At 51.3% G+C, this 24,789-nt stretch overlaps 3 protein-coding genes across 4 annotated transcripts in view; 1 reads left to right on the top strand and 2 right to left on the bottom strand.

Moving 5' to 3' along the window:
- ADGRG5 (adhesion G protein-coupled receptor G5) overlaps positions 1-24,789 on the bottom strand; it is a 266,713-nt gene that overhangs the window by 80,445 nt on the left and 161,479 nt on the right. The gene's annotated exons all lie outside the window — the stretch shown is intronic.
- On the top strand, positions 720-13,549 carry DOK4 (docking protein 4). 2 transcript variants are annotated; one of them, XM_053602525.1, is made up of 10 exons: positions 727-888; positions 4,571-4,694; positions 6,014-6,258; positions 9,710-9,817; positions 9,974-10,088; positions 10,329-10,448; positions 10,546-10,735; positions 11,409-11,547; positions 11,705-11,828; positions 12,072-13,549. In XM_053602525.1, the coding sequence occupies exons 3-10, from the start codon at positions 6,193-6,195 to the stop codon at positions 12,188-12,190; spliced, it is 981 nt and encodes a 326-aa protein (XP_053458500.1). In that variant the 5' UTR covers positions 727-888; positions 4,571-4,694; positions 6,014-6,192; the 3' UTR covers positions 12,191-13,549. The 2 variants fall into 2 exon arrangements, with proteins under 2 accessions (XP_053458510.1, XP_053458500.1); XM_053602535.1 differs by lacking the exon at positions 4,571-4,694 and having other exon boundaries at positions 720-888.
- POLR2C (RNA polymerase II subunit C) lies at positions 13,501-24,463 on the bottom strand. The gene is made up of 9 exons (XM_053602583.1): positions 23,032-24,463; positions 22,802-22,851; positions 20,455-20,523; positions 20,256-20,308; positions 16,063-16,191; positions 15,617-15,668; positions 15,250-15,418; positions 15,023-15,097; positions 13,501-14,429 (listed from the first exon to the last, which is right to left on the bottom strand). The coding sequence occupies exons 1-9, from the start codon at positions 23,115-23,117 to the stop codon at positions 14,285-14,287; spliced, it is 828 nt and encodes a 275-aa protein (XP_053458558.1). The 5' UTR covers positions 23,118-24,463; the 3' UTR covers positions 13,501-14,284.

Genomic DNA, 24,789 nt, shown 5'->3' with positions numbered 1-24,789 from the left:
GTGGTTTGTAACTCCCACGGAGTAGCGGGTAGCCACCCAGCATCTGCGCAGGCTTGAGGGACGGAGGTGAGTGTCTGTCGGTTGGAAGCTGGAGATGGAGGAGGGAATGGGGGCTATGTAAGAGAATGAAATTTGGACTTAAGGGCAGTCTTGAGGGACCTAGAACAGGGAAACTGGGGATTTTTGAGGGTGGGAGAGGAAGCTGCAGAAAGAGAGGTCGCGCTGCTAGTGCAGCTTCCTGAGGAGGTCATCGTATGTGTGTGTGTGTGTGTGTGTGTGTAGGGGGAGGTCATCGTGTGTGTGTGTGTGTGTGTGTGTGTGTGTGGAGGTCGTGTGTGTGTGTGTGTGCGTGTGCATGTGCGTGTGTGTGTGTGTGTGTGTGTGTGTGTGTGTAGGGGGGCTGGGAGCGACCGGGCAGTGGTGAAGAAGGTAGGGGAGCAATGGGTCTATGATTCTTGAAATTAGGGGGGTGAGATTTGGGCAATGGGGCCTGATGGGGGGTTCAGTTCTTATGGGCTGAGAGACTATGTGAGAATAGGCTTTGGGGCCCAGGGAGGAGCGCTGGGGCCGAGACCCGGTATCAAAGCGAACTGAAGGGCGTGGGGGTGCCGTCGCGGAATGTGTTGTCCCGCGGCTCGGAGGAATACGGTAGAGAGCTATGCCAGGAGGCGGCGCCGGTGGGGCGGGGCGGGGCAGGGTGGCTCGCCCGGACCCGGCTGGGAGTCCCAGCCCGAGCCGGAGGCCGGCGGCCGCGTCTCCTGAGGTCCCCGCCTGCTGCCCGGCCCCGCCGCCACCCTGCCGCCCCCGCCGGCCCCGCCGTGACGCGGGCATGAGCCTGCCCTGCGGCCTCGCCGAGCAGGCTCTCCCGACCCGGGGCTCGCCGCCCAGGTAAAGAGGGGGGCGGGAGGCGGGGAGGGGACCTAGGCCGCGCCGCGCCCGCGAGACCCTCGGAGACTCCCACCCCAGGTACTCTCAGTCACTTCCGAAACCCAGGACTCTCCAACCCCTGGAAGCTTCCTACCCCTTTGGAGGGTCGGGAGGCTCAAAGGTAGCGCCTGGGCCTTGAAACTCCCTGCGCTCTGCCCACCCCCAGCGCTTCTATCCAGGGGAGCCCAGGTCTGGAGCTGACCTCTCCTGTGCCCACAAATACCCCATCAGATAAACCCAGGCCCTGTGCTCCTGGGCCTGCCATACGGAAGGGGCATAATCCAGCCAGGGCAGCCACCAGCCTCCTCCCTGCTCCCCCAGGGCCCCTTTCTCTATCAACTCCTCCAAATTCCAGGAGACTATTTTTTCTAGCCCAATAGGCCCTCACTGCCCACCCCCACCCGCATATGGAATTTCTACAACAGCCTACACTTGTGGCTAGTGTGGCCAGCGACTCCTGTCCTTGAACCTTTCTCTCTTGGTCCTGAAGTCCTGTCCTCCTTCTCCCACTTGGCCCCCAAGTTCTTGGATCCAGTTAAATGCTGTCATCACAAAGGGGCACGAGCCAGGGCTGGGCACTTGGGTGATGTGGGCAGAGCAGGAGCTCTGTTCTGTTTGTCCTGAGAGGTGGGATAGCCAGTAGCCAGGGCACTTGGACAGAGCGCGTGGCAGGGTGAAGGGGTCTGATGAGCAAACTCTAGCAGGCTCCTGCACAGAGGTCAGGGGCTGAGCTTGCTTTGCATTCCTGGCCCTTTTCAGAGGGATGTGGCTCCACAGGCCAGTCCTGTCCCCCTACCTCCATGGGTGTCGCCTCTTGCTCAGTTGCTTTCCTCTCTGTGCCTGGGCACTGGTTACTCGTAATCCCTTTCCTACCAAGCAGGGCAGCAAAACTGGGCATAACCTCACTCCCCACCCCAGCTAAGGTGGGGCTGCCCAGCCAGGCTCCGACACAGTGTCAGCAACACACTTTCCCCTGAGGCTGCTTTGAACCAAACATGGGTCTTGAGCACAGCTGGTTCTCCAGTAACAACAGTCTGCTTGCCCTACAGTCACCACTGGGACCCAGGAGTGGGGAGCCCGCCGCCCGCTGCTGACACACCTCTGGGAACTGAGCCAGTCTTGCCAGATGGATGTGTTGGCAGTGTTGGAGGAAGAGGAGGACTGATCCTAGAGAGAATTATCTGTTCAGTCTCCAAATGTTGAGCACCCGGTCTGCACTATGCACCATTTCAGGGGCTAGGATGGAGCTAGTTAACAGCTGCCTGGTGGCCAGGTAGCTGGCATTCTCGATGCCTCTCTTTGGCCAAATAACAAATGGGCATATAAAGGTACAATAAAATCCCATGATGATGTGCGTGATGAAAACAGTGACACTAGATGCTGTGACAGTGGCTAACTAGCAGGGGCCCTTTAGCCAGGGTACTCAGGGAAGGCTTCTTGGAGGAGGTGAATGAAGTGGTGGAACAAAGGTGAGACCATGGGAAGGAAGAGTATTCTAAGTGGGAAACAGCAAGTGCAAGGGGAGAGAATTTGGCACACTGAGGGTGACCGGAGACTGGGAGAGAAGAGAGTAGCAGCAATTGAGTGGGGAGCACGGCATAAGGGTCTGGGGCTGTCCAGATGTCCCTTCCTCCCACCATTCCTCTCTACCTTGCTGGATATTTGATCTGTCTTTGCCACCCACCGTGGATGACACCTGTTGTGCTTTGGGTGGTGGGCCCTTTTGGGGACCTGCATGGGGGCACTGCCTACTGGCCCTTGATAATCACAGGGTAGGAGGGTGGGAGGGCCAGGCCATGGGGGATGGGAAATGTCTCTAGTGCTGGAGAGAATCCCACAAATGGGGTGGAGACAGCCAGATGACAGTGAGATGGTATCCAGGTAGTGCCATCCCTGAAGTCCTGATAAGATCTGATCTGTCAGGGGTGGGGAGGCCCAGCCAGGCAGGCAGCCCCTCCTGCCCCAGTCTTTGATTGCCAGCCTCAGAGAGTAGTGTTTATTCTGAAGCCAAAGCCTCCAGGCAGAATCCAGGTGCAGGGAGTGGGTGCTTAGAGTGGCTGCCCCATGGGGCAGTGGGCAGGGAGGACCCAGTTAGTCTCCCTGTCCCCTCCCCACAGGACACCTGCCCTTGCCTGGGAAGAAGAGTGTTTCAGAGTCCGGCTCTCTGTGGAGGGCCTGTGGTGGCCCTGGCCCAGGGCAGGCACTGCCTCTGGTTGAGCAGGAGTGTTGGTACCAGGCTGGGAGGAGGGATGGGGCCCCTGTTTCCCCTCACCCACTGGAACCTTGAGAGAGTTTGCTGCTTAGCCCTGGTAGGAGCTGAGAGTCACAGACCTCATGCCTGGTGCCGGGGGAAGGTCTGCGATCTCAAGTCCTCTTAAATCAGTGGGCATTATTCCTTGCTGCAGGCCTGTGAAAGACTTCGGTGGCTCAGGAATGATGGGGACAGTGGCCGCAGGGGCAGGCAGGGCAGGGTCTTCCTGAGCCCAATTTCTGACCTAAGCCTCAGCTGCCCTCAGGTGCCACAGGCTCAGTGTGGGGGCTGTCTCTCTTGCTTGCTTACACCTCTGGGTAACCTCCACATTGTCCTCGGGGCCTGTCAGATTTGTGGGTCCATCTGTTGGTCTTTTGTCCTCCCTCCCGACCTTCCTATTCCCCTTCACCATACAATTTTGGGTCTCAGGTTGGGTCTTGCTCTTACAAACCTCATTAGGGACTGAGAGTAGCCTGGAGTTCCTGTGATTCAGAGTCAGAGTAAGCTACAGAGACGCTGCCACCCAGGCTTCCCCACGAAGGTCACTGTTCTTGCTGGTTTCTTTCTGTAGGGCTGATTCTGTGCCTGAGGTATGAAACAGGGTAGGGTCTATGGACAGAAAGGGCAGGAGCACTCCTGAAAGCTTGGGGACACAGCCACTGGGGGATTGCCACCAGGAAGATGACTGATGGAGCTGGAAGGAGCAGGCCCACCTTGGGCAGGTGGAAGGCTGCCTTCTGGTGGTTTCCCAGCCCCATCTGGGCAGCAGCTCTTGAAAAACAAAACAACAAAAACGGCCCTTGGGATTTTCAAGGCAGAAACTTTGGGTCCAAAGTGGGCAGGCAGGTGCCTCACAGATTCATCCCCTTATTTAAAGTAGGCAGAGTTATTATCAATTTTTGCCAATGGGCAAACTGAGGAACGGGGAAGTTAAGTGGCTTGCCTAGGACTATATGGCCAACTGGATTCACGCTCCTGGTTGTGCTGTGTCTGGGCTGCCTTAGATGAACCCAGGGCCCAGTGGCTTCTTGTAGCTGTATTCTGAAAGGGGCTTCCACGCTGTGGGCCACAGCCTGCTAGTCATCTTAGAGGGAAGCTCAACAAAGCAGATCCTCGGTCTGTGGACAAGGCAGCCCCAGAAACAGGCAGGAGAGACAGAGCTGGGAAAACCGACCCATCTCTGACTGCCAGAGCCCTAGTGTGGCAGGATTGTGAGGGATCAGTTCCTGTGAAGGGACCCTAGAACAGATCTTGCGGGTGGAATGCAGACCATTTGGGCATGGAAGGGGCTTATACTCAGGGAGCTGGGATGGAAAGAGTAAGCTGAGGGGGCCTTAGGGTGCACGTGGGATAGGGAAGCCTTACCCTCTGTGCCCCTCTGCTTGTTTACAGGTGCCCAGTGGAGTAGTCCCATCTGTTCCTTGTTAGGCACTCAACAGACAGGCCTCTAGGAGATTAATTAGTGCCAAGCTGCTGCCTGCCCCAGGGCCCCCGTGTTGGCAGCACAGATACCCAGGTGACCGCAGAAATGCTGCTACACTCCCCACACAATGATCCTGGAGACACAGGGCTGATGGGAGGGCCATGTTGTTGACTTAGCCCTGCTTTTGAAGTTAGGTGACAGTGAAGGCTTAGGTGGTGGCAGGCATCCCAAGCCAGCCTCCATCACCCACCCCAGAACTTCTCATTCATCCCTGGCTGTGCCCTGGGCTTGCTGTATGACCTTAGCCATGTGGCTTGCCCTCTCTGGGATTCTTTTCCCATCTGTAAAATGAAGCTGTTAGACTGACTAGGTCACTGCTGAGATCACCTGCCCCACCAGTATGAGTCTTTGTTACCTGCTGATCTGCCCGTTTGGGGGTGATCCTGCTGGTTCCCCCATTTGCTGCTCCATAGTGACTTTCCCTTGATGCCCATACTGTTTCCTGCATCTCTCTGGGCTGTGTCCTATAATTAACTCCTACCCATACTCAGGACATGGAGGCCCTGCTTGGCCTGGCCACAGTGGCCAGTTGGAGCCTAGGCCCCATGCTCACAAACTGGCCAGTCTCCCCAGCTCCAGGGCAGGGCAAGGCGTCTGCTTCCACAGAGGCCACCTCCAGCCAGTCTAGCACATTCCTCAGGCTTATCTGGAGGCCCGCCCCACTGGACTCTGCCCTCCCACCCAGGAAGCAGCACCCAGAGAAGCTGCCAAAGAGTTCCAGGGGCTGGGAGTAGGGCCTTGATGCAATGATTCTTAGAGTGAATGAGGTATAGGATGTGGGATGGGGGTGGGGAAGGATTTGAGAGGCAGCCAAGCTAAGATGGCCATTTATCTTTAACCTTGTGGCCTTGTGGGGTATAGGGTTCACTCAGACATCAGACCCTGGGCCATCTCCTCAGACTCTCCTCCCCCATCTCATATACCTGCTAGAGGGTTTTGCTTTTGGCAAGTTACCTTGAATCAGCCCCAGAGTTGTAACAGTTGATAGGGCCACGGGCCCAAAGGACTGAGGGACAGCAGCTCCTAGACCCCAGCTCAGGGCTCCCAGCCACCTCTGTCTTCAGCCCCCACTTCCACCTCGGAGCCACAGCCAGTCTTCCCAGGAAGGGGTTAACTGCCAGCCCCAGCCGTGAGGGAGGGGACTGGGCTGGACCATTTTCCTCTGCTGCCTCCACCTCAGTTTTCCTGAATGGTTCTGCCGTCCTGGGGTGGGGAGGGAAGGGAAGGAAGAAGGGCGGGTGGAGAAGGGAGGGGGAGGAGTGTGTGACGAGGAAGGAAAAAAGAGCGAGACAGCGAGGAGAAGAGAAAGATGTCACTGTCTGTAATCTCCCTGTTGTTTTCATTTCCAACAGGCGCCGGGCGAAGGAGCTGCTAGAACAATGCTGAGGCTGGCGAGGTGAGGAGCGGCCAGCACGGCAGCCCAGCCGGAGGAGTGTCTGGAACAGGTGATCGGAGGTGCCAGAACCGGGGCACCTGGGCATCCCTCCTCTCGCCTCACCAGGCCTGGTGCCCCAGAGACGGGGGAGAAGCCATGGCGACCAATTTCAGTGACATCGTCAAGCAAGGCTACGTGAAGATGAAGAGCAGGAAGCTCGGGGTGAGTGACCCTGACCTGCGGCAGGCCTGTTGAGGGTTGGGTGTCCTAGGAGGAGTCGGTCTGGAGGTATGGCATGTCGGCGCGGGGCGCGTGGGACATCGTGTGTTTGTGATCTCAAGGCTTCTCGCCAGCAGGCTCCCTGGCATGTGCCTGGGCTGGGGTCTGCCTGCTGTAGCCCCCACCCCAGCAGGGCTGGCTGGCATCCCAGCTGCTGGGCCAGCCGTGGCAGCAGTGGCCCATGGGCAGGCGGCACCCCTGCTATTGTTAAAGTTGTCTCCGCTGTTGCCACCACCACAGCCACAGGAGCAGCTGGAAATGCTGGGCTGTGTCTGAGCTGAGAAGCAGCTTCTCTCTTCCCCTTTCCTCCCCTCCTTTCTCTTGCCTCCCCTCCCCTGGCCTCTTTTCTTTTAAGTCCATCATCTCCCCTGCTTCCCATGGCTTTCTGTGTGCAGACAGTTATTGTATTTGAAGCTGTGATTTCTAATGTTAAAGAAGTGTTTGAAAGGAGAGGGGTTGGTTGTGGGGAGGGGAGGCATGAGGGGTACAGAGCTGATATTTACGTGGTTTCTAAATGAGAACTTTGGGCAAAATGGCCCATTGCTTTGGGACGGGCGGCTTCCCTCCAAGTTGCTAACAGGTGGCTCTGTGCTTACTTGGTGCTCTCCCCGAGCTGGGTGTTTGGAGGAGCTGTAGAGATGAGGTCTTGGAGGGCGCCCACCTTTTCCAGCCCTCTGTATATTCTCAACTGGTGGCGTCCCTCAGAAGGCATGAGCAGGGGCCCTAGGGATCAGAGTAATGATCTTGGTGAGGTTGTTCGAGAGCCGCCTCTATTTCTCTGCCAATCGCCTGTCCCCAATGAAGGGAGCTGCCCCTCTTCCATAGGAAGGAAAGCCCTGGTGACAGAGGTGGCCCAAACACTGTCTCTCCCTTACCTTCCCCATTGCCTTGATGGGGTGGGAGTGGGCTCAGACTGCCTTAGGTTTCCTGGCTGAGCCTGAATGGGTAGGGGAGGTTATGGAGGGGAGGAGCTAGGATCTGACCCTCAGCTTCCCTGCCTGGGCACCAGGCCTGCTGAGGTAGTTCATGCCCCTTCTCCCTCCTGTGGCCCAGACAGGTCATGTTCAGTCCAGGCAGGGGCTAGCAGCCTCACCGCCAGGTGGTGATAATTTGAGCAAGGCTGAGCTGGTGGGCATGTTTGGAGTCTTATGTGGATTTGAATTTGTAGCCCATCCTGGGCCCCAGCCTAGTAGGAACTGGGCCCTGGCAGCTAGCAGCTCCTTTGCTCTTCCTGAGAGAGGGATTCAGCCCACTGACTTGGAGCACAGAACAAAGAGAGGCTGGGACTGAGGTAGGAGGCTAAGGGAGCAGGGGCTCAGCTTCTAACACCACTGTTCATTCCTGCGGCCTTGGACCTGGCATGTCCCCAAGGGACCAGCTGGGCTGAATCCCTGTCCAGGGGGAGAGTGTGCCAGGAAGGCACCGGTCACAGGGGCAGCCACTGGGCTCAGTTATTAGACCTGTTCCAGAGGAAGACCAAGTGGCCGACAGGTGGGCACAGCCGGGGGAAGGGGCTGGGAAGTGGGGTGTGTCCAGGCCCAGTCTGAGACCTGCCCCCACGCAGGGAATTCAGCTCCCCTGTGCAGACCTGAGCCTCACTTCCCTTGATGTGGGGCTGCAGTCACTCCAAGCAGCCATCCTTGTCTCAGCGTGCAGAGGTGAAGGGGAGGGGCTAGAAGAGCTCTGAGCCTACCCTCCTACCTGCAAGGGCCTTCCTCCCCGGCAGAGCAGTGTCAGAGTGTTTCTGAAGCACTGATCAAAGCCTGTGAGAAGTGGGAAGGAGGGCTTTTGAGCACTGTGGCTCCCTGGGGCTCTGTGAGTGTGCATCCTGTAACCAAGCAACCAGGGTGCTCAGGCCCCCAGGCCTTCTGCCCCTGACACTGCAGGCTGCACAGAGCCCACCCTGGCAGGATGTATCTGGGTCAGCAGCATTCATTCATCCATCCGTCCATTCATTTGACTGTCCCTTCACAAGGCCATTCAGTTGTTTAGCAGAGCTCTGTTAATGAGGATACCAGAATGAGTAAGGTTCTGTGAATAATTCAGTGTCTGCCTTAAAGGTGCTGTGCAGCTGAGAGCTGAGGGCTGCTGTGGTTTAGGTGGACAGGCCAGGAGTCAAGCCAGGGTCAAGGGGTGTAGGGGCAAACATGCCTCCTAGGAAACTAGGCAGGAGCCAGAAGCATCCTGGCTCTGAGTGGTTTCTTGGGATGGGGACTGCCTAGGCCTACTGCAGCCTGTGACCCTCAGGTGTCTGACAGGCCATGGAGGATTTAAGTGGTTTGAGGCACAGAGGTTGGGACAGGAGGGAATGTGGCATGCTGTGGGGTAATCCCAGGTTCCTGGCTCTGCCCCTTTACCCCCGACCTTCTCTGACTTCCAGCTGGAGCAGAGAAATAACTCTGGCCTCCTTACTCCAGGGCTGGTTAGAATAGGAAGAAAGGGTACACAAGAGCCCCTAGAGACAAGGGTGGGGGTTACCAACACGAAGAGCCCTCACCTGGCTTAGAGAACAAGGCATGTGGTGACATGTGGCCTGGCATGGGCAAGGGGCTAATCCCAGTCCCTGGGAGAATCCTCAGTTGTGCCTGTCACTGCTGGAGCCCTGGATAGAATGTCACATGAAGTGGGCCAGGAAGATCAGTTCTGAATCTAAATAGCCTATTGTAAATACCAGCACCACCGGCTCAGCACCTGTAGCTCAGCAGCTAGGGAGCCAGCCACATACATCAGAGCTGGCAGGTTCGAATCCAGCCTGGGCCTGCCAAACAACAATGACAACTACAACCAAGAAATAGCTGGGCGTTGTGGCAGGTGCCTGTAGTCCCAGCTACTTGGGAGGCTGAGGCAAGAGAATCACTTAAGCCCAAGAGTTGGAGGGTGGCTGTGAGCTGTTATGCCACAGAACTCTACCGAGGGGGACATAGTCAGACTCTGTCTCAAAAAAAAACTCAGCACCATTTATTAGCTGTTACTTAAAGTGTTGGTGTCTCACTTTCCCCATCTATAAAATGGAGATGTTAATTGGACCCACCTCAGGAGTGGCCCTGAGACTGAAGAGTGCTGATAACAAGGTGTATGATTAGGGAGCGCTCAGTATATGTATTGTATCAAATCCAGAGATTCATGCAAAGTACATGCTAACTCAGGAGAGCATCCTTTGTGGAAAAGCATTTTGGAGCCAGCCAAAAAGTGACCACGCTTTCAATTTGGGGAGGGGGCTCTCTCCCAGGGAGATAGCACTGGTGGTGATGCCCTCCCCAGGCTCCCCAGGCTGGGGATCCAGGGAAGACTGTGTGGCAGTGCCCCCTGCGGCAGGCGGGGGCAACTGCAGGGCTGTGCTGGCTGAGGTGGGAGTGGTCCTGGGAGGCCTGATCTCTTACCATCTTCCCCACAGATCTACCGGAGGTGCTGGCTGGTGTTCCGGAAATCCTCCAGCAAGGGGCCCCAGCGGCTGGAGAAGTATCCGGATGAGAAGTCAGTGTGCCTCCGAGGCTGCCCCAAGGTTAGAGGGCCTGGGCCCTAGCTCCTCCAGCCTATAAGCAAAGATGATTTGCTGAATCCTGTGGTCTAAGAACACCCTTTTGGGGAAGGCGGAGCCATGAGGGAGGCTGAAGGAGGTGTGCCAACCTGGCTAAGTCTCTTGTGGATGCTGTCCCAGGTGACTGAGATCAGCAACGTCAAGTGCGTCACTCGGCTCCCTAAAGAGACCAAGCGGCAGGCGGTGGCCATCATATTCACTGATGACTCAGCACGAACCTTCACCTGTGACTCAGGTGAAGTATTGTGGTACAGGCCTCCTTCCATCTGGCCTTCTTGCTACCCTTGGGTGGAGATGGTGATGTGGGGGTGCCTCTAAGGGAGGAGGCCCCTAGAATCAAGGTGAGGCAGGCAGGTGGAATCCACTGCCCTCATCCTCCCTGCTTTGCATGGTGGGATAATGCAGGCCCAGGCAGATGGGGTCAGCTGCTGGGGGACCCTGAGCCAGCAGTATGATGAGTTCCCATTTTCTGCAGAGCTGGAGGCTGAAGAGTGGTACAAGACACTATCTGTGGAGTGTCTAGGGTCGCGGCTAAATGACATCAGTCTGGGAGAGCCTGACCTCCTGGCCCCAGGGGTGCAGTGTGAACAGACAGGTGATGCCTGGCCCTGGCCCAGTGGGGAGGGGAGGGAGAGGAGGGGAGGAGGCCCCTCTCAGGCACTTCCAAGCCCACTGTGCTCTCCCAACTCCAGACCGCTTCAATGTCTTCCTGCTGCCCTGCCCCAACCTGGATGTGTACGGCGAGTGCAAACTGCAGATCACCCACGAAAACATCTACCTCTGGGACATACACAACCCCCGTGTGAAGCTCGTGTCATGGCCCCTCTGCTCATTGCGCCGCTATGGCCGGGACGCAACACGCTTTACCTTCGAGGCTGGCCGGTAGGACCCTCTCATCTCCCTACCCCTGTCCCTCCATGGTTATGATGGTGGCTGCCATTTGCTCCATGTCAGGCACTGTGCTAGGAACTTGGTTTATTTATCAGCCTAGCATTCCGAAGGGGAAATGTAATGTTCCTATTTTATAGATGAAGAAATCGAAGCTCAGAGAAGTAATTTGTCCTTAGCAAAGTGAAGCTGTTTACCAAAAGTTAAACTGCTTGTGGCACTGGCACTTATTAGCTCTGTGATTGTAGACCTGAGTCTGTTTCCTCGTCTGTCAATAGGTGAAAATAAAAGTACCTAACCTCATAGAATTATGGTGAGAAACAGTATCCTTTTTCCTGAACTCTGGAGTCGGCTTAATCCTTTGCATAATCTTGGTCAAGTTAATTATCTTCTGTATGCCTCAGTTTCATCTGTAAAATGGTTTGAGAAAACTCTATGCACAGTCCGAGAAAGCACTGGTAGAGAAAACTGGTAGAGTTAATGTCTATAAAGCATTCAGACCCCCACCAGGCACACAGGAAACACTTGGTATACCTGTACTGTGTGGTCAGATTCCCAGACCAAAGCCCTGCCTGTTCCCTGGGGCCTGGAGTGCAGGCACAGTTTGTGGGGGCATGTGTGTGGTGTTGGGCCCACCACCTTGCCCCCCTGCCACCTGTGTCCTCAGGATGTGCGATGCTGGGGAAGGACTCTACACCTTCCAGACACAGGAGGGGGAGCAGATTTACCAGCGGGTCCACAGTGCCACCCTGGCCATTGCCGAGCAGCACAAGCGGGTCTTACTGGAGATGGAGAAGAATGTGAGGGTGAGTCAATGGGCAGAGGAGGTGGGGGCCTGCGGTCTACCAGCTGAATCTCCAGCCAACACGCAGAGGCAGGCAGGGTCTTGGGCTTGCTGCTTGGGAATGATGTAAGCTACTGCCCTCAGAGCTAACAGGAGGAGGACCCTTCTCTGCCCCACAGCTGCTGAACAAGGGCACAGAACATTACTCATATCCCTGCACACCCACCACCATGCTGCCCCGCAGTGCCTACTGGCATCACATCACGGGTTCCCAGAATATCGCTGAAGCTTCTAGCTACACTGGTGAGTCGCTTCCGTGCCCCAAAACCACAGAATGACCACTCAGAGGCACAAGCTAGTCTGAAGAGAGGTCCAAAGACCTTTGGGGAGGGAGGCAGAGCTGGCTGGCTCAGGTAAGTGGCACGAGGACAGATGAAGATTATGTTGTGCTCCTTACTGCCAGGAGGCTCTGTGGAGGATGAGGCCTACTTGGGAAGGAGTCTTTTGACCTAGGTCTTAGTTCTGAACCTGCATCTATGCCCACAGGTGAGGGATATGAGGCAGCCCAGGCCAGCTCAGAAACGGACCTCCTCAACAGATTCATCCTGCTAAAGCCAAAGCCCAGCCAGGGGGACAGCAGTGAGGCCAAGACCCCCTCCCAGTGACAGCAGTGCTGGTGAACAGAGAAGACTGTTGGGGTCTGCCTGCAGCCTACCATGGACAGCCAGCCTCAAGAGGCTCTTGGCAAAAGCCTGAAGAAAGGGAACAAGCCGTCCCCCTCCTTGCCCCCAGGGTGAGACTGGACCAAGGCAAAGGGCTGGCCACAACACTTGAGCATGTGTGAAGGCTAGAGCTACCGTGGGACTATATACTGTTAATGATTTTAATATATATGGCTTATGACATATTCTATATTAATGAGATCCCCTCTATCCTTCCCTGCCAACACATACACATTTTTAATCCCATGACCAGGCTGGTTTTGAGTGTAAGGGCAGCAGTTTCCCTTGCCTCCATGGCATACCCCTCCTGCTGCCAGGACCTGTTTGAACTGTGAGGGCCAGAGGAGGGGGACAGTCAGAACTAGAGGCTGGCACTCTGACTGCTGGCTTTTCCTGAAGGGCCCAGGGGCCAAGATAGCAGGTGGCTTTTCAGTTCCTCTGGGCCTAGAATGGCACAGGAAGGACCTAAACTTCCTCTGTGCCACTTGCCAGCCTTGTGCTTAGCATCTTAAGCAGAGGTGACATCTGGGTAATGCCTCAGGTGAAAATCTGTTTTTAAAATATAATTTCCACACAGGCTCCTTCCTGCTTAGTAGGCTGAGAAGATGCCCTCAGGGTGGGGGGTCAATTATCTCAGCCTTGCTGAGGAAGGCTAGAGCTTGTTCCTACCCAGGGCCAGGCCAGGCGGGAAGGCTGCAGCAGGACTGCTGTGGGGAGCACCCCTGCTGCCCCCTCTCACTGACCAGGGGTAGACAATGCCCCAGCAGCGGGAGCCCCTCTGCCCAGTATCTGGCCATCTTGGCCAGCCAAAAGCACTCAGAAACTAAGACCTTCCCATTTTCTCCTCCCCACATGGTGCTGAGGCTCCCTGCTGAAATGCAATTAAAGCAATTGATTTTCTAGTGCTGGTATTTATTGACTACCATGCAGAAGGGCTCTTTCTATTCACATCAAACCTTTGGTTGCGTGGTTTTTTTGTTTTTGTTTTTTTAAAAATACTTTGGATTCTGATTTGTGGGAATAGACCTTGTAAATAACCACTATTCAAGTTGTGGCAGGAGGATGATAAAGCAAAAGGCCCCTCCCAACAGCCCTAGAGCCAGGGAGGTGGCTTAGCCAGCTCAGTAAGTGACCCAGGGAATGACCACCCAGAGGGCACAAGTTAGCCTGAAGAGGGGAACTGGGGTCCAAAGGCCTTCAGGGAAGGAGGCAGAGCTGGCTGGCTCAGCTAAGTGGCACGATGACGCATGAAGGAGATTATGTTGTGCTCTTTATTGCCAAAAATAAACACATTTAAAAAGATAACTACTGTTAATAAATATCCCTTCCTTTCTCTACTGGATCTCTGGTATTCTCCAGGCTGCCTAATTAACTACTTTGGGTCTGTTCCCAGCTGGAGACAGTGCTGAGGGGTCAGGGCCAGAACCTTCATATGGAGAAAGGAAACACAGTACATGGCGGGGGAGGGTGCCCTGCCCCCACCCAACTAAATGATCAGGCTATGAAGACTAATTGGCAGTGAAGGAGTTCATAACTGCTGGGTAGAGAACGAATGCTGTGTTTATTGGGTGGGGGAGCATACCCAGGGTCTAATGCTGTTCTCAGTTACCTCTCAAATTAGGTAACTAATTGTGCCAACAGGCTGGCCTTGGGGAAAGGCTGAGAAGGGTCCTCATACTTGGCCCTAACATGAGAAACCTAAGGTACAACTGTGAAAATTTCTTTTGGGCAGAAAGGGTTTAATGTAAAGAGCTGGAATGACCAGGAGAGAAATCCAGTGCAGCGGCTCTCAACAGGGAAGCAGCATGGCCCCAACAGGCACATTAGGAAACAGGACAGGCTGCGTTCTGGGGAGCACTGTTGGCAATCAGCAAATAAAAAACTGTCCTGCCTGAGTAGCAGTGGCATCCCTAGTAATCTATCTGTGACCCCCTTCTAGCTGGTACTGATGACCTACCAAGAAACTTGTGCAATAGCAGTCTAGATCTCAGAAACTAGAAGTCCCGAGAGAGATCTGAAGCCCCGCGCTACCTGCAGCTAGTTTATGGTTAATACATCACTCTGGATCTCATGGCTTAATTGAGTCTGTAAATCACTCAGTTTCTTCTTTAGTCCAGAGAGGGCTGAGAGGACGATGGTTTCAGGGCGCAGAGAGCCACAGGACTCCACGTTGTAGTAAAACCTAGGAGGCAAGAGTCCAGTGACAGTCCTTCTGGGGTAGGCTGGCCAGCCTGAGCTGTAGCCATGGACAACCCTGCCTCCTCCTGGGTCCTGACTGCATCCCACCAGGAACTGACCTTTCATCTAAATCCCTCACACGGTGTGGTCCCAAACACTCTGCAAGGCCCCAGGGAGGCTACAGTACCTCAAGGAATTGTGAAAATCCCAACCCAATTCTCTAAATGTATTCCAGACTGAAGAGAAGTGGAAAATCAAGTAAGCAGGGACCAAGTGTGACAGCCCTTTCACATTCAGCAATGTTAAGACTTCAATCATTTCTGCCCCTAGCTTAGACCTGAAATCTCTTCTTTGAGGGTAGAAAGTCAGGATAGAAACAACTTGGATAACTGGAGAGCCCCTCTTTCTCACAGTGACCAAAAGAGTATAATGACTAGCTCTTCGGAATTTACACATAACATGGGCTTAGGTTAGCAGTTGCTGGCCCCTATTCAGCTTATGACAACTGGTACATGAGGGAGGGGACTAACTCAGAGCCTGCACCAAAACCACGCAGTCTTACACACTCCACCTTCCCATGTGGGATGGGGGTCTTACCTTTCTGGCTTGCCGTTGGGGTCATAGGGAGCCTGTGACTCATCCTCATCCAGCTCGGAGTACTCACTCTTTGGCCTGAGGTCAAATGCAGGTCAACAAAGGTTGCTACTGATGCTTTTAGGGCACTTCCATTTTTAAGATAGCCTGCCCCATCTCAGTCACTAGCAGCCATTTCCACACTAACAACCCACCCTAAACACCAGCCTCCACTCTTATCTGGAACATACCATTCCTCGGGCTTGGGGTACACTGTGTGCCTCAGAGCATTGTCTGGATCATATTCAAAAGCCACCCCTGCAGTAGGGTTCCACTTGGCATGTTCTTTGCCAAAACCTTTTTTGGCATAGGCACGAAGTCTCAACTCCTGGCCCTTTCTCAACTTGACAATGAGGATGTCTGCAGGGAGAGGTATGAGTCAGCCACGGGCCAGGAGAGGCCTGGTTCTCCAAAACCTGACCTGGAGGGCATGCATATCTGGAAAATGGGCCTAGAGTCAATTTACTGCCAAGAATACTAGGCAGCACCACAGGCTGTTGTCTTGTCCACACAGCGAAAGGTCAAGAAGGTATCTGCCCACTCCCTCCAGTGCCTTACCATCCTGTTCCACATAGTCATTGGGGTCATTATCTCGGCTCCGAGAAGTCACCTGTAGGGAGCCCAAAACAGAAGCATTTATTAGCTCTGCTCAACTCCTAGTCACCTTCTCTGTCAACCACCTCCTAGCACCTCCAGAAGGAAAGGGCACTTGAGGTGGCAGAAGTGCCTCTTAGGATCCCACTGCCAACTCCTGACATGGTGATAGCCTTCTCAGTCAAATCGATTCCTTGGCCTTTAAAAGGACCCCTGGGTGACAGAGGGTACACAGCACCAGTAATGCTTCTGCACGAGAAGAATGCAGAATTAACACTTCTAGGCATCAGGTTAAGGCAGAGGATAATAGAAGGTCAACATTGTATAAGGATCAACCCCAATTTGGCCCACTTAGAGACAGAAAGAGAAGGCAGAGGCCCCAGGCTGGACAGATGCCCTCACACACTGACCGGAATGACCCGATGGTGGTTGGAGACAAGGTCTCGAGATGTGACGTGACGAGTCTGGTCTTCATTGCATCTCACATCAAGGGTGAACTCCACTGAGCACTCAGGGCAGAATTCCTCACACGTGCAATCCTGAGGCAGGAAGAGAAGCGGGAATGAATCCACTTTATATGGTGAATTCGGACATGGCTCCCTGCTTCCAATACCCGGTTCCTTAAGTTTCTTCAGCTGCAAAAAGGGGTTGTCACAGTCTCTAGGCTCTCATGGGATGGGACAATCTGGTACATCATTCTCATGGACTGCCCAAGTTGAGAGACGAGCTATATACACACGCTGGTTCCCATCTTTCATTCCCACACCACCAGCTGCCAGGCCACTGCTGAGAGACACGCAGTTAACATCTCCCTGTGGCCCACAGAGAACCACGCCTATCAGGGGAGAAGAGGTTGCTTTCAGCTCTCCATGGACTAAGTCAGCCTGGGAATGTAACCATCATTTAAAATAAAACAGACCAAGGAACAACAGAAAAGTACTTTTCAAGTTCTAGACTATTGGTCTTTTTTCTAAAAAACACTTTTCTATCATGGAAAATTTCATACATAAAGAAACAGAAAAGCACAATAAACTGCCATACTTAACCATCACCCAGCTTCCATAATTAGAAACATTTTGCCATTCTTAAGCCAACTGACTCATTCCTATGTTAGGGACTATCTGCCACAGTAGCAACCCTCTTCAGAAAAGAAGACAGTTACTACAATGTATTCAAGCAAGCTGTTTTCCTCCTCCCAGCAGTAAGGAGAATCCAACATATTTTTGATGTCCCTGAGTGAGAAGAAACACTGTCAAGTCACACCTGGAGAGTCTGCAGTTATACACAGGTGAGGCAGGAAGGAAACCCAGACCCTTGAGAATGAAGGGTCTCTAGTCACTATTAGGAACATGAAATGGGAGAATCAAAATGTAATGGAAGATAAAAATATGAAAAGGTACTCAATCACACAATCTCAAAAATAAAGTGTACTGAAAGGAGGAGTCTGAAATACAAAGACACTAAAGAGCTACAAATAAGTGAATCTTGACCGGATCAAGCCTGACCCACAGACAAACAACAATAAATGACATTTGGGGCACACCTTGCAAAATCTGAATACAGACTGAATACAGACATTACAAATTAGCGCTAATTTTCCTAGGCACAATAATAGTGTGTTTATACTGGGAAATGTCCCTTTTCTTGGATGATGCATGCTGAAGTACTTAGTAGAGAAATGTCAGGATGCCTGCAATTTACTTTCAAATAGTTTAGCAAGTAGCAACATATATGAGTAAAGAGTAAAGCAAACGTAGCAACATCAGCAAGATGAAAAGTAAATGGTGTTTTTTCCCCCAACTTTTCTGTAGATTTTCAGAAAAAGACAAGCCAAAGAAACAAAAGAGAGGACCATACCATCTTTGTTCAATGAATACTAGAAAAAAAATCAATGAAAGCAACAGCTAGATCACAGGGCATGTGTATCTTCAGTCATAGGTCACTATGAAAGTTCTGAGACAGACATTTCATTTCCAAGAAACACAGTAGACAGCGTTCTTTCTGATGCACTCATGCAAGCTTCAACTTGCTTGGCTTAGGGATGCTGCTGGGAAGGCTTCATTTGTTTCTGTCAGTGCAGATTTTACATTTCTTGATTTTTGTGTGTCTCAGATCTTTCATAATGATACATGTATAAGATATTGTCAAATTGCTCTTAATTGGCTCTACAACTGTCCCCACCAATACTTGTAATGTTTTATTTCTTTAAAAAAAATCTGAGAGAAATACAAATCAAAACTACTTTGAGATATCATCTAGCTCCAGTAACATTACCCCACATCACAAAATCCCAAAACTACAGAGTTGGCGTGGATGCGGAGAGAAGGGAACGCTTCTACATTGCTGGTGGGAATGCAAGCTAATACGAACTTTTTGAAAGAAGTTTGGAGAACACTCAAGGAACTAAAAGTAGACCTACTGTTTGATCCTGCAATTCCTCTACTAGGTATATACCCAGATGGTCAAAAATTATTTTACAACAAAGACATTTGCACCAGAATGTTTATTGCAGCCCAATTCGTAATAGCCAAGACATGGAAACAGCCCAAGTGCCCATCGACCTATGAATGGATTAACAAATTGTGGTATATGTACACCATGGAATACTATGCAGCCATAAAAAAAACATGAAGATTTCACATCTTTTATGATTAGGTGGATAGAGCTGGAACATATTTTTCTTAGTAAAGTATCTCAAGATTGGGAAAAAAAGTATCCAATGTACTCAATACTACTATGAAATCAATACACAACCACCTACACACTCATAAGAATGGCAAAACCTAACTACAGTCCAGAAATAGAAGGGAAGAAGAGAGAGAGGGGAGAGGAAGGAGGATATGGGAGGAGGGAGGGTATTTGGGGGGACCTCACCTAATGTGCATGATGCAATGGTACATTTCAAAACTATTAAGAAATGAGTATAATTGTGATGGATGTGTTACTTAGTTCAATGTAAGCATTTCACATCGTATATTTAAGCAGTACCCTGAACCCCATAAATGCATCAATGTACAATGTTATGATTTAATAAAAAACAATTAAAAAAGAAAAAGAAAATTGTAAGATACTCTACACCTGGAAAAAAAATCTGGTCTTAACATAATAACTAAGAAAATGCCAGGAAGGCTATGTTAACCAGTGTGATGAAAATATGTCAAATGGTCTATAAAACCAGTGTATGGTGCCCCATGATTGCATTAATGTACACAGCTATGATTTAATAATAAATAAATAAAAATCTGGGAATGTGAAACAAATAGAGCAAAATGTTAAAATGTGACAAAGCGTTAGATGGGAACATGGGTATTTGTTAGACTGGCTCCACACCCTTTGGTGTGCTTGAATATTTCTTTTCTTTCTTTCTTTTTTTTTTTTTTTTTTTAGAGACAGAGTTTTACTTTGTTGACCTGGGTAGAGTGCTGTGACATCACAGCTCACAGCAACCCCCAGCTCTTGGGCTTAGGTAGTTCTCTTAGGTAGCCTCCCAAGTAGCTGGGACTACAGGCGCCACAATACCTGGCTATTTTTTTGGTGGTTGTTGCAGTTTGGCTGGGGCCTGGATTGAATCCGCCACCCTAGGTATATGGGGCCGGCACCCTACTCACTGAACCACAGGCGCCGCCCTGAGTATTTCTTTTCAAAAATACATGTAAGATACATCAAATTAACCACCATAAAAATGACATGCCTTTGGGAATATCGGAAAATAGGTAGACTGAGGATCATTCAAAGCCATCAAGAGGGAACAGTCTCAAGCTATTATTTAATGCAGCCCTAGGGAAAGGATGATGCCAACTTCCTTCCTTTCCCTACTCCAAAGGCCTGTGAACACACCATACAAAGAGTAAACCCGGGCGGCGCCTATGGCTCAGTGAGTAGGGCGCCGGCCCCATATGCCAAGGGTGGCCGGGTTCAAACCCAGCCCCGGCCAAACTGCAACAAAAAAATAGCCGGGCATTGTGGCGGGCGCCTGTAGTCCCAGCTGCTCGGGAGGCTGAGGCAAGAGAATCGCGTAAGCCCAAGAGTTAGAGGTTGCTGTGAGCCGTGTGACGCCACAGCACTCTACCCGAGGGCAGTACGGTGAGACTCTGTCTCTACAAAAAAAAAAAAAGAACAAACCCAACCAGTGGAGGCGAGTGAGACAGTAAGTCTGGCCATGTTTATCTAGCATCACCTACTGGGAGAGGCATGATTCTGACAGACACCAGAATTAAGTCCATCAAGTGCTGCTCTTGTGGGGACAGCTTCCACTCTCTCTGCTCCTTGTCCTCCTTCCCCCAGTCTTTTGTTGATTCCCTGTAGCCTTCTGCCACTGGGAAGAGATGGTCTAGAAGGAATAGCCCCATTGTTTCGCATAACTGGGCCTTCTGCTGGAGAGCCCCCACCTCAATGGCTGACTGGTGAGACTCCTTGATGCCCTGTGTGCTGATCATGCTAAAGCCCCATCAGAACTGAGGACCAAGACCTGCCTCAAACTTCACACAACATCTCCACCCTGTGGTTCTAAAACTATAATACAATCCAAGCTGGACACAGATATCAGGAACAATCTTGGAGAACTAAAGCCCCCCCAGCGTCTACCCAATCACACTGAGCATACCCGAGAGTACTGTAGCTTGTCCACGATGTCATCACTGATGAGTGGGATTAATCCTATAAAACACAGAACAGCACTTTAAAAAAGGCTAAATAGCCAAGCCAAAACAAGAACCTAAAACTCCCCTTGGGGTGAGCAGAGGCCCCTTCCTCTGACACCAGGCATAGTATACTCCCTTTAACCCTCCAAAACCAGCACTCACCAAGTCTGTGAGCGATGAACTCATCATGAAGGACTGAGGAATTGGCATCAATTTGAACCCAGTCAATGGCTAAAAAAATGGAGGAAGCAGATGTGCAGTTTAGCCATCAATTCACCCAAAGACTCAGAACAGCGATTCTCAACATTTAGGAATCATCTGGTGCATCCTGAACTGGAGATAACCGAGCCAGAGACACTGATTCCACAGCGCTAGAAGGGGGTCCAGGAACCCACATTCTAACAAGAACCATACCTCACCTTCCCATTCAGGTGAATTTAATGTAGGATATTCCATGCCCTACACACAAAAAACATCAACTTAGAGAATACTATGGGAGTGGGGATGTGTTTCTTTAAGATGAATATTTTCTATGACAAGCACTTAAATAGGCTACCTGTACTAACACCAGAACACAACCTATTGAACACTTAGAAATTAGGGAAAACCTCACAGAAATAACACAGACTCAATAGTCAATACCCTATTTTATGATCACCTGATTTAGCACTTTGTTATCCTCAATCAACAAATGTTTACTGAATTCCTTTAATGGGCAAGGCAACTAAATATAAAACCCAATCCCTACCAGCAATGAGCTGCCAAAGAGGGTAAAAATTGTGTTACCACATATACTTGACTAAAACACACATTTATTCCTTCATAAATAAACATCTGCATATAACCAATTAAATCCAGAAATCAAACAACACTGGAGTCCAACTGCCAAATAAGGGGCACAGACACTAGGAGCAAAGGTCAGAAGAGGACCAGACATGGCCAAGCCCCTACTTGCTTTGTCCTGCTAGGTTTCCTATTGCTTCCCCAACCTACGCCAAATAAGGACCATGACCAATGGTCTTCTGCCTCTTTACTCCCCCTGGCATGCCCTCAGCCTCTCCTGCGCAGGTTAAAATCCTCTGAGCCTCCTGAAAAATGAAGCCTTCTTTGCCTGCCCTCCATGCTCTGGATGTGATCACTCCTTCCCTTTGAATTCCCCTCTCACAAAACTCTTTGTGTTGTGTATCTACATGTCTTGTTTCTACCTCCAGCTTCAAAACCTCCTTGAGGCAGGGTATTTTTCTTTTTTCTTTTCTTTTTTTTTGAGCAAAAGTCTCAAGCTGTTGCCCTGGGTAGACTGCTGTGGCCTCATCATAGCTCACAGCAACCTCAAACTCTTGGGCTCCAGTGATCCCCTTGCCTTCGTTTTTCTATTTTTAGTAGAGATAGGTCTCACTCTTGTTCCAGCTGGTCTCGAACTCATGAGTTCAAGAATCCACCTGCCTTGGTCTTCCAGAGTGCTGCTCTGGGATTACAGGCGTGAGCCACAGAGGCCAGCCAAGAGGCAGGGTATTGAGATGCCTTCGTATTCCTAGCATGGGTGCTCAGTATTATTTGCAAAACTGAATTTGTGAAGAAAGTGGCATTTAGATTCAGAATGTCAAGGTTGCACCCTCATGAGGAAACTGAGGCCCAGAGGCATGAAGTGATTAAGCCGAGGGAGGACCAGCACTCCCAGCTGAGAGGAAGTGATTGGGGTGGAGGCTGTGGATGCACTACAGTGCTGTTCCGCTTACTACTCATGTGGCCTGCTTACTAACTTAACAGCCTACTCACCTGATACAGCAGCCATGACTGTGATGTTTCATGCAAGCATAGTCAATGCATCAAACACGGGGGCAAAGTCTCTGGAACAAGACCATACCAGAACAGATCTCTCCTCTAAAGTTCAAATGCACTGTAGTTATGCTTCTGAAATACTGATCAAAGTCTACTTTGCATCGGTGTTGGCAGATTCATCTTTCCCTACAACCTTACTGTGAACTCAAGACCCCATTCAATAACAGCCTTTGCATTCCTAAGTGCCTACCACCCTGCCTGGCACTTACATGCTCCATAAATAGATTCATAGAAAAGACATCTACCAGCACTAAACACTCACTAAGCTCAAGACACTTACTATAGATTGCAGAACTTAATCCTAGATATCACCCTAAGTACCATTAGTGCCCCAAAGCTACAGATGAGGAGACTGCGGGACACAGTTTAATAACTTACCCAAGTTTCACAAAGACAGTAAATGAAAACGGTATTCTAAGCCAAGTCAGCACGCTCTTAAACCCACTCTCCTCGGCAAGGCACATTCAGTGTAAGGGTGGACCTAAGCGGCCCGTGGGAGCCAGGGAGGTAGTCAGCAGTGGCCACTAGGCCGAGGGCACAGGGTCTGACCAAGTCTCCGGCACTGCAGTTTTCTCAGCATCCCCACCACACCCCAGAACGGGAGCCCCAAGGTAGGGATGGTGGGGCAGAAAGTGGTGGCCCTGACAACAAGGCGGCTGGGGTCGCTTACCTATTATGGGCACCTCAGCAATGAAAACCCTCCGAATAGAATTGGCCACCCTAAAGGATGAAAAACCAAGTGGCGTGAGGGCGCCGCAGCCCCACAGTCCCAAAGCTAAAGCCCTGGCACAGGGGTCGGCTCTGGGAGGACATCACGCCCCCCCCCCACCCCACCCGGGCCCGGGCCTCCCAGCGCTCTAAGGCCGTCGGCCTCTTCCCTCGGCCCCTCGGCAGCCTTACGCCAGGTCCGTATTCTCAATGATGAACTTGACATTCTCGTCAGTGAGCTCTGTGATCCGCACGGTGGGCTGGTTAGCGTACGGCATTGCGCCCCGGCCACCGGCCTCTGCGTCAGCTCCGCCGCCGCCACCGGAAGTCAAGGAGCGCGGGCCCCGCCGCCCGCCGGAGAGGCGCTCGCAGCGCCGCCTGCTGCTCGGAGGCCGGGACTGCCCCGGCCGGAGTTTTCTACATCTGCTTTAAAATACACTGGGTTCAGCTACCTGGGGGTGGTTTGGCAAAATATGCTACGCCTTTGACACTGCTACGATCTAATATCGCAGTTGTAGACAGAGATACACGTACAGGGACGTACGTGGCAGTACTATTTGTAATGGCAAAAGATAAAGAAAACTCACTATCCTTCCATAGACTTGAATAAATACACGTATTCATACACAGAAATACTAGGAAGCTTTTCCAAAAAAAGAAGTAGGCTGGGCGCGGCGGCTCACGCCTGTAATTCTAGCATTCTGGGAAGCTGAAGAGGGAGGATCCATTGAGCTCAGGAATTGGAGACCCAGCCTGAGCTTGAGTACTACATACACAAAAATTAGCTGGTCGTTGTGGTGGGCACACAAAGTCCCAGCTACCTGAAAGCTTGAAGGAGGATTGCTTGAGCCGAGGAGTTTAAGGTTGCTCTGTGGTAGGCTGATGCCATGGCTCTCTACCCTTGTCTAAATAAATAAAGTATACTTTAATACTACATGTATACATTAGCAAAGTATACCTGAATGATAGGCTTTCCCGGTGCTCTCAATTCTGGACCACACACTTCTGAAAACTGCAGGAAAAGCTATGATGCTCTCTAACACAATGCAGCACCTGCAGTTCTGGTGAGTGGGAACTCTTCATCTCTGTATCCCGAGCACCTGGCAGTGCATACCAAGTAGGGTGTATGCTCCTCCATAAAGAATCATCAAAGTCCTTTAAACAACCTGCAAAGGGGTTTGAATGGGCCCCCGCAAAGTGACAGCTGCTCAAAGAAGCCCTAAGATAGAATTTGGCAGGATCTACATTTAGAGGGCAGGAGAATAACCAGGGGACAAAGAGGAGTTTGCCTTAGCTAGGAGTCATACCCCTTCCTGAGACAGAGAGGATGAGAACTGCCTTGCTCCACAGGTTGTGTCACCTCAGGAAAATAGGAATTATGGTTGTCTGCTGAGTGTAGGATGAATGCTATGAAGGATTATAGGAGAAAATGCAGTGAAGTTTGGAATAGCTACTGCAAAAACTTCACAGGGTGTGAAGGAATTAGGAGAGCTATGGAAGGCCCACAGGAAGAAATCTGAAATTCAACTGGCTCCTGACTTGCCCTATCAATATTCAGCTGACTTAGGGAAAACAAAGCAAAGCAGCACACAGAATTAACCAGATGTGCAAGGGAAGGCACACCAATGTAGAGGGTAAGAAAATGATTGAGCTGGGCGGCCCTGTGGCTCAAAGGAGTGGGGCGCCAGCCCCATATGCTGGAGGTGCTGGGTTCAAACCCAGCCCCAACCAAGAACTGCAAAAAAAAAAAAAAATATATATATATATATATTATTTATAAAATAATAATAAATATATATATAAAATAAAAAAAGAAAATGATTGAGCTAAATAACATATCACAGAAATGGTTAGGGACAAACAAGAGCAGTCAAGGCAGTTTATGGTCTGGGGAAGGCTACTGTTACCCTATTTTACTCATGAGAGGACTTGGGCCCTGAGAAAGAGTCA

This window comes from Nycticebus coucang, chromosome 2 (genome assembly GCF_027406575.1).
Source record: "Nycticebus coucang isolate mNycCou1 chromosome 2, mNycCou1.pri, whole genome shotgun sequence".
Classification (NCBI taxonomy): Eukaryota; Metazoa; Chordata; class Mammalia; order Primates; family Lorisidae; genus Nycticebus; species Nycticebus coucang.
The sequence above is the reverse complement of the archived record's forward strand: the minus strand, read 5'-3'. Positions and strand labels throughout refer to the sequence as shown.

Coding starts and splice junctions, on each gene's coding strand:
- DOK4 (XM_053602535.1), top strand. CDS start 6,193: ATGGCGACCAATTTCAGTGACATCGTCAAGCAAGGCTACGTGAAGATG. Junction 10,449..10,545: donor GGTGCAGTGTGAACAGACAG/GTGATGCCTGGC, acceptor TCCCAACTCCAG/ACCGCTTCAATGTCTTCCTG. Junction 11,829..12,071: donor TGAAGCTTCTAGCTACACTG/GTGAGTCGCTTC, acceptor CTATGCCCACAG/GTGAGGGATATGAGGCAGCC.
- POLR2C (XM_053602583.1), bottom strand. CDS start 23,117: ATGCCGTACGCTAACCAGCCCACCGTGCGGATCACAGAGCTCACTGAC. Junction 20,524..22,801: donor TGCTGAGGTGCCCATAATAG/GTAAGCGACCCC, acceptor CCATTTTTTTAG/CCATTGACTGGGTTCAAATT. Junction 15,419..15,616: donor TGACTATGTGGAACAGGATG/GTAAGGCACTGG, acceptor CTCTCCCTGCAG/ACATCCTCATTGTCAAGTTG.